Source organism: Lepidochelys kempii, chromosome 21 (assembly GCF_965140265.1).
Source record: "Lepidochelys kempii isolate rLepKem1 chromosome 21, rLepKem1.hap2, whole genome shotgun sequence".
In the NCBI taxonomy this organism is placed as follows: Eukaryota; Metazoa; Chordata; order Testudines; family Cheloniidae; genus Lepidochelys; species Lepidochelys kempii.
The window spans coordinates 6,079,541-6,092,437 of NC_133276.1; the positions used below are offsets into that span (position 1 = coordinate 6,079,541).

Sequence of the window (12,897 nt, forward strand, 5' to 3'; positions counted from 1 at the left end):
TCACAAGATATTCTTCTGTCCCGTAGACGGACACAAACTTCTCGTCATCGTCCAGCTCTCGAGCGGCCCCAAAATCCGTGAGCTTATAGATGCTCTGCCCGTCTTCCCCCACCAGCCGCATGATGTTTCCTGGTTTGATGTCCCGATGGACAATGCTGTTCTCACGAAGGTGGTTCATGCCGGCCACTACGAGCATAAAGGGGAAGTGAGACACTGCTGAGAATGGCCGCAGCTTCTCTGAGCTGGCTTGGCTAACTAACAAGCAGCAGTGTGGACTAAAATTGAGGGAGGCAGGCGGCCCTGGGTTCAGCTTTCAGACCCGGTGAAGCAAACATGAGCTTGGGATAGACAGAGGAAAATCACGAGCACGAGGACCATTCTGAAGAGGGGAAGGGAGCAGAGGCAAACCGTACCATCTCCGACGTGTGATAGCGTGGGCACAACCTACCTGCCTGCTCATTTGCACAGTTCAGTCTCTCAGCTCCCCCAGGATGCCAAGGGCATCCTCAGAATCCAAGCACCCCAATGGAGAAGCGCAGCGAGACATTCCTGACATGCTCAGGGTGGACTTGCTACAGGGACAGAGAGCTTTGCAGCACCTAGAGTATTTGCCAACCTAAGTTCTTGGAGATGCCCACTCATCAAACGGCCTCTCAGGGTGGGAAAGTGGACAGTACAGGGGCTCCGTTCCAGGGTATGGAGTCTTTCACCTGCCAAGTTACTAGTTCAAATCCAGCCTGGGTCAGTAGTGACTGACCACGCTTACCATTTGGTGGCCTGAATTTGGCAGTCTCAGTTCTTAAGGGAGCTGACTAACAGTCACAGCTGGCCTCAGCAGAGGACAAGTGGGTAGGGGAAATGCACTTCTGGTGGAGGGACCATACTCCCTGTGTATTCGGCAGACAAAGGCCTTCACTCTCCACCATTCACACTGCTTTGTAAAATGCACCTCCAGGCATGCAGTAAGTTAGTTTTTGCCCCCATCCACATCTTTACAGAAGAGCAGATTTAATGAGGAGCTGGGTGTGAGGAGAGATTAATAAGACTGGGACTTTTCAGCTCAGAAAAAGAAATGACTAAGGGGGGAGATGAGAGAGGTCTATAAAATCATGACTGGTGTGGAGAAAGTAAATAAGGAAGTGTTATTGTCTGCTTGCTCATAACACAAGAACTAGGGGCCGCCAAATGAAATGAAGAGGCAGTATTTCTTCGCACAACACACAGTCAACCTGTGAACTCCTTGCCAGAGGATGTTGTGAAGGCCAGGGTTCAAAAAAGAACTAGATCAGTTCATGGAGGTTAGGTCCATCAGCGGCTATTAGCCAGGATGGGCAGGGATGGTGTCCCTAGCCTCTGTTTGCCAGAAGTTGGAAATGGGCAACAGGGGATGGATCACTGGATGATTACCTGTTCTGTTCATTCCCTCTGGGGCAGCTGGTACTGGCCACTGCCGGAAGACAGGATACCGAGCTAGATGGACCTTTGATCTGACGCAGTATGGCTGTTCTTATATACAGCAGAATGCAAATCCCATGTCCACACTAGCTGCATCGAGCACTCGTTTATCCCCCTTTCCCGCCACAGACACCCAAGCTAGTAGCTCTGAGACTTACCAACACAATGCAACACGATGAGGAACTCTGACTCGGACAAGCCAAAGGAGTTCTCTGGATCTTCTAATACGCTCAGCAAGCTCCCACGTGAGCAGTACTCCATCACCAGCACCTTCTGCTTGCTGTTTCCCTGAGTCTGGGAGGCAGAAGGAGAGACTGATCCCTTGAGCAGCATCCTGAGAAACAGTGACCCTGTGACGCTGCGTTATGCACAGAGTCCCGGGGTAGGCTGCTGTGTCCCACCCCTTGTCCCGTCCACGGGAGGGTGGCACCCCTTCCTTGCCCGAGCGGCCTACGTGGCAATTCTAGTCAGAGACAACTGACTCCACAGGCAAGAGTACGTTGGGTGGGAAAATGAGCTCTGCCGCCCAAAACAAAGTCTGTGATTAACACAACACCCAGAACTCGAAGGAATTGGCCAATGAACCGCTTGAGTGTGTGATCCAGGACACTTGGCTCCATCGCCTAGGGCGTGGGAATCCGGGTAGACTAGTGGTTAAAGCACTGGACGTGCCGGCAGGGCACCTGGGTTCTATTCCTGGCTGCATCACTCAGCTGGCCTGGGGCCTTGGCCAAGTCACTTCAGTGCGCCATCCATCAGTGGGGAACACCACCACAGGGACGCTGGAAGAGGTCATGAGTGAATGGTTGTGAAGTGCTTTGAGCTGAAACAATAGGGAGGGTCGAGGGTGAGTAGAGAAAAGCCACAGGAAGAAGCTGTGGTTATTTGGCAGCAGCAGCCCATCCCAGCAACCGGTGCCTTGTCACAGCTGCTAAAAGCCAAGTCCCACTGCATTACCATCAACCCACACCTTTCCCATTGCAGAGCTAGCGACAGACTTACAGTCTCTTCAACTGCAAACAGCTTGACAATGTTCTTATGGTTTAATTTCCTCAGCACCTCAAACTCTCTCATCTGCACCTCCTGTGGTCTCAGGTAGCTGGCATTATTAAAGACCTTCACAGCAACCAGCTCTCCTGATCTCTGGGCAAGGAGGAGAAAAGGAACAGGACAAATTCAGAGAGCAGCCCCCAGCTGGAATGCTAGCCCGCCAGGAAAACAGGTTAGTGGACAACACATGCTCTGTAGTGTGGGTACGTTCTGTTCTAGAGGGGACGATCAAAACGAAGCCAGAAGGCAGCTCAGTTTCCAGGTGGGCATGAAAGGATTAAGGGGGAGGATTTCAAAAGGCGGAAAGGGAAGTTAGATGCCCAGCTCTCATTGAAAATCAAATTCCCCTTTGTGTCATCTTAAAATCTCCCCGCAAGATCAAGAGTACCCCTGGGTTTAACACACTCAACAGGCTGCAGTACAGTAGCTGGTTGTTTGACTCTCTCCCTCCTTCTGTTCCCCATTTCATACCCAGCCTGGCGCCCTCATGCAGTTCCTGTCCTGACCGAATAGCTCGGGCATGGTTAGTACATTGCAGTTTGGAAAGCAAACGATCCTGGCAATGTGTGTTTGTTTCTTTGTGGGGTTCACCCATTCTCCCCACTGCAAAGCTATGTTTATTCAGTTCTGTAAAACAGCTCCAGCGAGACCTGAAACCATCACCCCAAGTCTCTCCTCCACGAGAGTTAGTGGGTTACATTATAAACCATCCTTTAAACCAAATCTCCTTCCAAAGCCCTTCTCTGAACTGAGCAGTGAGAAAACGCTCTGAATAAACTTCAAAGAGTAGAGACGCTGACCAGCATCTGGCCCAATCCCAGTGGGTTAATATCCTAGAACTCATGCACGATACATTCCAATGATTATGGGTGGCATTTTCAGAAACGTTCTGCATTCGCCTAGCTCTCCCTTCCCCCAAGGCTACAGGGAGTTTTACCATGGGGATAGAATGGGAGTACAGATAAGCCAAGGCATTTTGAAAAACCCAATCATGTCCTTGCTCTAAATTACCCCTTGAAAACCATGGCCTAAGTCAGCATCCGAATGAAAACTGGCCTGGATCAGGTTATCACAAGCAACTGCCTTGGATGATTTCGCAGCCTGCTGTCTTCACTTGCAGAAGACAGCAGTGCAGGGAATGTAAAATGATGATCAACTGTACGGACACAAGATCAACCCTGGCTTTGCTCGCTGGGCTGCGCAGCGTGAGGCGATGGCTGCAGGGCACCAACAGGACACGGAGTGACGGTGATAGAAACCACCCACCCAGGACTCGTTTACGCATAGTTGAGATGAGAAGGGCATGCCAAGGGTTTGGCAGCTGAGAGCAGCAGGTTGCGTGAGCACATAGAGGAAGGCTTGGTAGCTCCAGCTGTGGGAGCAGCTATGGGGAGTTGGGTTGGGGTGCTTGTCACCTGGGAATTTGAGGGTGGGTTTGGAAGCATGTCACAGATTGGGAGGTTTTGGCAGCTGGAAGATCAGAGAAGGGTTGGTTGTTGAGAGAGGGTTTGGCCTTACGTCACTGGGGGGGGGGTGAGCCACCAGGTTGGACAGACTGGAAGGGAATCGAGTTGGAGCCTACATGGGTCCATGTACTGCCCGTAAACAACCGAATCAGCTCAGGCTTCCCATCCTGTGCCCCTCACTCACCTTGCTGCGGGCTTTGTACACACTGGCTGTAGCCCCTTGGCCCAGCACATCGTCCGTGTTCCAGAGGTAGTTGGGCGTGCTCTGCATTTTCAGCATGAGGCCAGCTCACCTCTGAGCTGCGAGGCTGAGAGGAGAAGACAAATCTGTGAGGAAAAGAGCTGTTTACACACACAGACAACCCCGGCAGCCCAGCCCCAGTGCGCTTTCACATGCCTCCCTGCTGTTCTAACACTCGTTCCACTTCTCCTGCTCCCTGAAATGAGAGGTGGGACCAAGACACACACAGCCCGGACAAGGAGATGAACCTCCCCCACAGCTTGGAGGGTTCAGTTTCCATCCGTTTCCGTAAGAAGCTGATTGTAACACAGCCAGCCATACCTACTACTGCACGGGTGTCACTGAACCAACACAGAACGTCACAGCAGCGAAGTCTGATCCCTTTGGGCTAAAGCCCAGCCTGCTGCCACTGCAGCTGTCGGAGAATCTCCATCAGAGGTCAGCAGAAGAGATGAGAGTTGACACACAGCCGAGTTTGGATTCTGTCCAGCAGAGGTCAGTGGTGCACAGACAATACCAATCAGCATAAGGAGGAACAATCCATCTCTAGCAGCAGATCATTATTCAGCGGTTACTGACCCACCTCGCCCCACCCATTCTCCTATCTGTGTCCACTGCCCCCCCCCCCCAACTCTTCTGCTTTTTCTTGATCAAGTGGAGTCCTTCTGTCTCCCTTAAAAAGCAGCCACCAACCGCCCTCTGCAAACAGCACGAAAGCAGAGCTCAGAAAGGATGGGAGAAGTTGGGTAAGGACGGAGCTGGGAACCTTGGGCAGGGAAACCCAGCCAGTAGCCACTCAGGCTGGTAACGAAACACTGACTGATGAAAGGAAAATACTAAGCACTGAGGGCTGCAAGGTAAGAGGCACCTCCCAGCTGTAAGAACAGAAGCCTATAGGATTGCAACACCAGCTTCACAGCCACGGGTTAAAGAGGAAGCACTCAGTTTCCTGCCCAGAAAGCTAAAAAATTCCCAGACGTAGCGCTGTCTCTGCTCAGCGTTCAAATCTCACTTACCAGCAGCAGCATTTCATTACAGTGAACCTTCAAGCTCATGTGGTTATTAGAAATGAGCTTGTGTCAAACTCCACAGTGGGATGTCCCAGGCTAGAGTCGCGGGTGAGATTGCACATGGGCAGAGGGGACACTGGGCAACAGCTCAGCATCCGAATTGGGATCCAGATCCAAGTTACGCACCCAAACCAGTCATGACAAAGAGCTGAACCAAAATTCCATGTCCAAACACGCCTGAATTTCGTACGCCTGCAGTTCTGTCTCCTGTGCCCACCTCTAGTTGTTCTAGGAAAGGGTGCACAAGCACACGCTTCGACACTGTGCCCTCACATGATGATGCCAACTGAGGCGTATTCGGGGCTGGACAACTCAGTTTGGAAGTCAGGTCACCACCCCCTAGGGAATGGGAAGCGGATGGGCACATGATGCTTCTTACAAGCAGCGCTCAGGGCTTCAGCGGGATACCCATCCAACCCCACTCATCAGCTCACTCTCCCCACAGGTGAAAGCGGTTGTGCAGAATTGATTGGTGACAAATGGCTGCCATGTTCCACTGCAGAGGTGTCTGTCCTGCTGTGGTGAGCCGAACTTGCTTCCTCCCACCCCCAAATACCGCATCCATCATGCAGTGCTGTTGTCTTCCTGGCAGCTGCCCTTCACCCCATTCAGTGGCAAAGATGTACACACATAATTCGCCAAGTGCTTGATGCATCCCCGCTCTCCTTGGAATAGAAGTAGCCAGTTATTAGCCAATCCATGTGCACGGCCTGCTTCTCCAAACTGGAAATCATCCCTTCCAGCTCTGTTTTTAGGAGATGTCCAGAGCCTGAGTAGTCAAAACGTTACAAGTCCATGGTAAAGTGAGCTTGCCGAGCCGCATGGAGGACACCTGCAGTGCAGCACCCTCTGGCCTGCGCTCTCCTGGCATGTGCTCTAAAATTCCAGGCAAAAATAGATCACAAAACCTAAGATCGGAGATAGGGACCTTCTTCAAACTAAATCAACTTCTTTAAAACGTGGCTCACCGAAAAGGACACAAACCCGGTCCCTCACTCATGGGAGCGGGCACATATGTCTGGAGCATCCTCTGATCTAATTCTACAGGCTCCCTTAGATCAGCACCCAGAAAAGAAAATGAGGAAGAGTCTTGGCGAATCCTCATATTAATACAGAAATGTTCTCAAGGTACAAGTGGCTAAAAAGAGCAAGTGAGCCCGCCAATGTTCTTGCCAGGATTAACATGGTCTATCAGATCATGCCAGATGATTTAACAGTAAAGAATTTACACCCTGAACAAGAAAGCCAGTTCTGCTCTAGTCCAGCATAGAATATGTATTGATCTTGGGGATATCACCTCTAGTCTCCCTCTGTTTCTCATCCCCCCCACCCCAAGACTTCGTTTCGCAGCTGTCACCAGCACATGATCCATCTCTCTCTCACTGTCCTGGTCTCACACTGTATCACATGCAAGTGGGGATAACAATGCATTTCACTATTGTTACAACATAATACCATGCTACAAAAATGCACACACACACACACCCCAGCACTATCTGTAATCCTGGTTGCACATCAGGGGTTTCCATACACCACCCTAAGAATAATGCAGTGTAACAAAGCCAGCGTAGATGCCAAGAGAGGAATATTCCGTAGCATTTACCTCGCTCTTTACATCTGCAAGACAGACTGTACAAACATGAAAGGAAATTCCCACTCACCTGAAGACAGCAGCTGGCTCAGAAGCAACCTATGCAATGAAAACCCTTAAGTGCCCAGGTTGGAAGCCATGGTGTGGGAGAAGCTTTCACTTGAAAGCAGCCACAGGGACCCCACACAGGCAGGGATGGATCGCAGTCCAGGCTGAGACTTTCTTTCTGCTCAGACTTCCTGCTTTCTTTTTCTCTTAAAGGGACACTGTCCAGTTTCTCCCTTGTCATTTGAACACATTGCGAGCATCGACACAGTACCCCTTTTCACTGAGCTGACGCACATCAATGCAAATCATTGTTTCCTGCTTTGATGGACTTACAGTAGAAGCAAGAGAGACCAAATCATGACCTGCCTGTCAAGCCATTGAACTGAAGTTCATCTCCAGTGCAGTATTCTCTCTCTCTCTCAGACACACACACACATATAAAATTGTCATGAAAAGTTAAACCAGCCCGGTACAAATTCTGCTCCCTCACCTTAACAACTCTGTAATAATTATCCCATCAGAAGCTATGAAAATGGGTGGTGGTGGGGGGAACAGCCCTTCCCTAACCCTAAGGATAATCCTTGCCTTTTTTTTTTTTAAAAAAAGGCAACTAAAATGTTGAGGTCTGTATTCCATACACACACACACAGGAGGATTAATCCTGTGGACAGGGACTCAGCAGATCTGGGTTCAATTCCTGGCTCTCACACTGACAAATTCTCTTTGTGACTTTAGGCGAATCACTTTAGTCTCTCTGTGCCTCAGGTTCCTATCTGTAAACTGGGAGTAATATTTCCTGTGTATGTCTTCTCTATTTCATTTGTAACCTCTCTGAGGCACAGATGCTCTCTCACAACATCTAAGTACTGCACCTTGCATAAGGGGGCTCTCTCTGGATGATGCTGGAATAAAACAACTCAATAAAGACTATGTGATGTACTGTCACTATAGGACTCTCAATAGAAATTCATGTCTTAAAATTATGCTTTAAGTCAAAATTGCACCCTGAAGAACACTAATCCTGTCAATTGCTACAAACATCAGGGGGGCATTGTATTTGCCCCACTGCAAATCACATTTTTATTTTACCTCACCCAGTGACATCACTTAATACAGATCTGCAGGTCCTACCAAGTTCAACTAAAGCCCCCAAACTGATTTTGGAAGCCAGTTTTAAATTCACTCCACTTCTGAAACCAAATATGCACAGTACACACTGGATGGGCTGCTCCATGTTATTCCTTCAAAGCAGACAAAGATCTTGGTCTGTGTACCTGGGGTATCTGGACTGCTACCCATGAAAAAAAAAGTTTGCAGTTTGTTTCTGTTCTCGTGACTTTGCACAGAGTGTATGAGTGAGCTGCAGTTAACATAAGGAAGAGGCTTCTACCAGTAAAGAGTCTGAAGGGAAATTCCCACAGCAATTTTCTCATGCAGCCCTGCCCAAGGGCACAGTGATATTAACAAAGCCAGAATACAGTGTTTCATGCTCACATTCACATGACTATTTAGAACACCCACTTCAGCTTTGCAGACTGCTGCGCCTGCATTCAACTTCCAGGGACAGAGCACCTGTTTAGTTGCGAATGCAGGCACTTTAAAAACAAAAGTGTATTTCCAAGCCACACAGACAGTTTTACAAAGCACCAGAGGAAACCCTTTGTGTATTCATGCCGTTGTAAAAATGCCAGATGAGACGTCCAGTCTTGTGCTTTAACCACTGGATCAGCTTTCCTTTCCTTTTACTGCCTTGCGGGCTCCCCAAAACCACCACACACTTGTCAAGGACCCCAATTCATGCACAATGGCTTCCTGTATCTGGCTTCCCAAAACTCCAATGAACGGACTACCTGAGCTGATCCTGAACATCAGACATGTTCAATGAACAGGGGCCTGTCTGTTTCAATGACAGACACCCGGGCTTGGAAATTCCAGTGGTGATCATGTGACCCTAGCCCATAGCTCAGAAGAGCAACCAAAACCCTTGCATTTAAAGTCAGAGCACTCAAAACCAAGCGCCTTTAGTGTCCTCTGACTATTCACACTACCTCGGCTTTCACATATGGCTCTGTGGATTTGAACTAAGGGTGGTGATGAGACCGAGAGGAAGGAAGCAAATAAAATATATTTTGTAACAGCAAAAAAACAGCCTATTTGAAGGTCCTTCTACAATTCCCTATTCTTTTGAGAACACAGCTCTGCCTAGCCAGACCCAGCAGAGGAACAAATGCCCCCTTCAATCAGAGGTGGCCCCAAGCTACAACTTCAGGTTTAAAAATCCCTCAAACTTTTGGGAAGTTACGATTAGATTGTAAGATCCTCAGAGCACAGACCTCATCTAACACTGTGCAGTGCTGAGCACAGGGAGCCTCTGACCCTGTTCAGAACTTCTGAGCACTACAACAACACACCCACCATGTTTGGATCCAGCGCTGATGTTTCACAGGATGGATCCAGTTTCCCCCAAGCTCTGGGAAAGTTAGGGACTAGATCCAAGTTTCCCTTATCTTTGCGCTCACTCTCTGCTCTTTTACCTTGAAAGCTTTTCTTGTGGTTTTTCCACACAGTGCAAAGTTTACCACCCCCACTACAATGCTGCATCAAATCTGAACCAGATGCTCAATTCCTTCTACTGATCAGAAACAATTGTAAACCTGTCATCAGAAAGCAATGAGGAAAAAACCATGGAATTATAGAACTGTAGGGCTGGAAGAAGCCTTGAGAAGTCACCAAGTGCAGCCCCCTGCACTGAGGCAGGACCATGTAAAGCTAGACCATCCCTGACAGGTGTTTGTCTCACCTGTTAAAATCCTCCCACGATGGAACGGCCACAACCTCCCTTGGAAGCCTGTTCCAGAGCTTAACTATCTCTATAGAGTTAGAAAGTTTTTCCTAATAACCAACTTAAATCAGCCTTGCTGCAAATTAAGCATGAATTACTGCTTGTCCTCCCTTCAGTGGACATAGAGAACAATTGATCACTGTCCTCTTTATAACAGCCCTTAACATATGCCCAGCCCTGGGAGAAAGGAATCATAGAAGATTAGGGTTGGAAGAGACCTCAGGAGGTCATCTAGTCCAACCCCCTGCTCAAAGCAGAACCAACGCCAACTAAATCATCCCAGCCAGGGCTTTGTCAAGCCTGACTGTAAAAACCTCAAAGCAAGGAGATTCCACCACCTCCCAAGTAACGCATTCCGGTGCTTCACCACCCTCCTAGTGAAAAAGTTTTTCCTAATATCCAACCTAAACCTTCCCCACTGCAACTTGAGACCATTGAGATCATGCTATGGCGCAACTTGCCCCTTGGAGCAGGAATAGACACAGGGAGTCAAATTCCAAACACAGTGATAAAGCGTATCCTAAGCAAGGTGAAACTCTCTCAGACAGACCTCAAGGGTCCCCCTTTCACACACTGGCAGCAGTGGTACAGTATAATGGGCGGCGGGGTGGGGGGAGAGGGTTTGTCAATCGTTTCCCCGAAGCTGAATTAGTGACACTCCACAAGGTGGCGGTAGAGGTTCAAAAATAAAGCGGGAGGAAGGAAGGTGGGCGTTTGCCTGCGGCCTTCTCCAGCTCTGGGCCCGAAGAGGCAAGCGTCAGGCCTGCAATCCCCACCCGTGCTCTAAAGGCCCATCTTCTCCAGGGCCCGCAGTGCCGATCCACCTCCCACAGAGGAGCGAGGAGACTGCTGGGTGCTGCGCCCACCACCCCGCCTGGTCTGGTCTATTCAATTCAGTCTAGGCTGCACTCTGCCGTCCTTCAACATCGCAAGTGCTCCAGGGCCAGGGCCACCTCTCTCTCTGTCCTGCACACCCCAGGGACCATGGTGAGGGCTCGGTCTGTGGTGGCACCTGCTCCAGCTACATCTACCGCAGACCTGCCCCGTCCTGGCCCTTGGTGGGGACTCCCGCGGAGACCAGACATCCAGACCAATGAGGCAGATGAAATCTGACATCCAATGCGATGCTTTGCACGTGCTCTTCGGTAGGAAAACCTCAGAGGAATTGTACACATAGGAACGAAGAGAGACACTGCAACCTGCAAAAATCCATTACCGTGAGTGCCTGCCCCGCAACAGGCCAAATATCTTATTAGGTCTCACATCGTACACTCGGAGCACCCAGAAGGGGCCTCTCAGCAATCACCCCAAGGTCCTGCCCCATCGGCCGCCAGCACCAAACTGTAAGACAGCAAAGCTCGACCCTCGCGACTACTAGCCCCCAGGAGCATTCCCCTCCTTTGGAACAGCCAACTCCGTGACACCATTCAGCCCTCATCAGCGCTTTCCACCCTGAACGTGCTTTACTCACATGAACTAAGTCTCCCGCCACCCCCGAGTGTCAGCGTTTCTCCTTTTAGAGAGGGGCGAACCAAAGCACAGAGCGGGGAGGTGATTTGCCCCAGGTCGCACATGGCTTTCACTGGCAGAGCTGGAATTAGAACCCTAAAGAGCCTGGATCTCAGGCCTGTGCTCAAGCCACTAAACCATCCCATGCAAATGGCAAGTGAATCTCAGTGCGAGGTACATGTGCCCTTGCCCACACCTCCCAGCTCACCTCCAAGGCTGGGGGCCCCAAACATGGCAGATCTCCAGTCAGCGTAACCTCCGCTGTAAGTCGAAGGAGAGAATCTCACAGAATGGGAAAACGCCCCAGTTCATTTACATTTGTAACTAGAGGAGAAAGAGCTGGCTTTAATGAGGTATCCTCAGCAGAGAGGCCTGGGGCCAGGTTCCAATACCCTCCCATGCATTGAGTAGTGCTTTATTCTGACAGTAGTCCCGGCCCATTGATTTCACCAGGGCTGCTCACATGGTAAGGTGCCACGCCAGTGGGAGGAAAGGTGGCAGAATCAGGCTCATAAAAACAGAGAAGAACCTGCTGAAAGGTCTGCATCTCCCCACGGTTCTGAGGGAATCACACCTTTCCCAGCCTCCTTGCTACAGAAGCTCTTTCTAAATGGGTCTGGAGCCTCCACTACTTAGTCACCTCTTAGCTTCCCAGCTAGGAACATTCCCCCACCTGGCCTTTCACTTGTCGTCATTTACCAATTCATTTATTTTTCACTGAAACAAATAAAATCAAATGTGCTTTTGGAGAGGGGAGGAAGGGTTCCAACCCCCCTGATGCCCAAGCTGCAATAAATGATCTGATTAAAAGGTTTTAAGAGATTACAGCATCTGAGTCAATGTCATCGGACAGCAACAGCTCTAACGGAGAATCAAAAATCATTTTTATTTGTGTATCCAATATGCTAAAAAAAAAAAAAAAGGTGTGTGCCAGGAGCCACCTGAGCCCCTGGAAATCAATGGAGACTAATTGAAGATTCATAAAAATGAAAGGGATGTTCAATTCAATCAGCCTGTTGATTTATTGAAGAGGACTTTAGCAGCAAGGAGCCTGATTTCCTTAAAAGCCCAGGCTCCCTGCTGCCGAGATGGAGCTTGTTGGGGATGGAGTCTCCCCGGTCCCAGTGCCACGCCTCTGTGCCTTGGAAAGCCAAGTACATCACAGGGGCTCTTCGACAGATGACAAGGGAGGATTTGCAGGGCACCACTTGCTCGCTTGGAAGCCTAGACCTTTTACAAATGGTTTCGGGCCCACTCCCACGGACTTCAATGGGGCACGATCAGGCCCTATGTTATATACAGCCATAACTACAGGCGCGGCTATCCGCACTGCCTAGAACAATCATTATTGGTATTCTCCTAGCACCATGAAGCTTCAAGGGAGATCCCGGTCCTGTTGCACGAGGTACTGTGCACGTGCAGGATCTCCATGTGTGTCAGCAATGTGGGTAGGGGGCACAGTTTTTAGCACCCACTTTACCCTGGAGTCAACGACAACAAAAAGATGCAAGGAAGGCAAAAGATAATTGCTCTCCATCATTGCCCGTGCTGTCAAATGCACAAAACCAAACTGCGGGAAAGAAATGACATCTGATGACGTGGGTTTTAGCCCACAAAAGCTTATG

The 12,897-nt window shown here is 49.7% G+C and overlaps 1 protein-coding gene across 3 annotated transcripts in view; it reads right to left on the reverse strand.

Moving 5' to 3' along the window:
• IKBKE (inhibitor of nuclear factor kappa B kinase subunit epsilon) overlaps positions 1 to 7,235 on the reverse strand; it is a 31,412-nt gene extending 24,177 nt beyond the window's left edge. The window contains exons 1-5 of one of the 3 annotated variants that reach the window (XM_073319755.1): positions 6,944 to 7,233; positions 4,156 to 4,279; positions 2,458 to 2,598; positions 1,614 to 1,749; positions 5 to 186 (exon numbers count right to left, since the gene is read on the reverse strand). In XM_073319755.1, coding sequence (XP_073175856.1) covers positions 5 to 186; positions 1,614 to 1,749; positions 2,458 to 2,598; positions 4,156 to 4,251 — 555 coding nt within the window. In that variant the 5' untranslated portion in view covers positions 4,252 to 4,279; positions 6,944 to 7,233. Of the gene's footprint in view, positions 1 to 4; positions 187 to 1,613; positions 1,750 to 2,457; positions 2,599 to 4,155; positions 4,280 to 6,943 lie in introns of all 3 variants that reach the window. The other 2 variants (XM_073319756.1, XM_073319754.1) reach the window with 2 other exon arrangements.
• Positions 7,236 to 12,897: the final 5,662 nt, after the last annotated feature.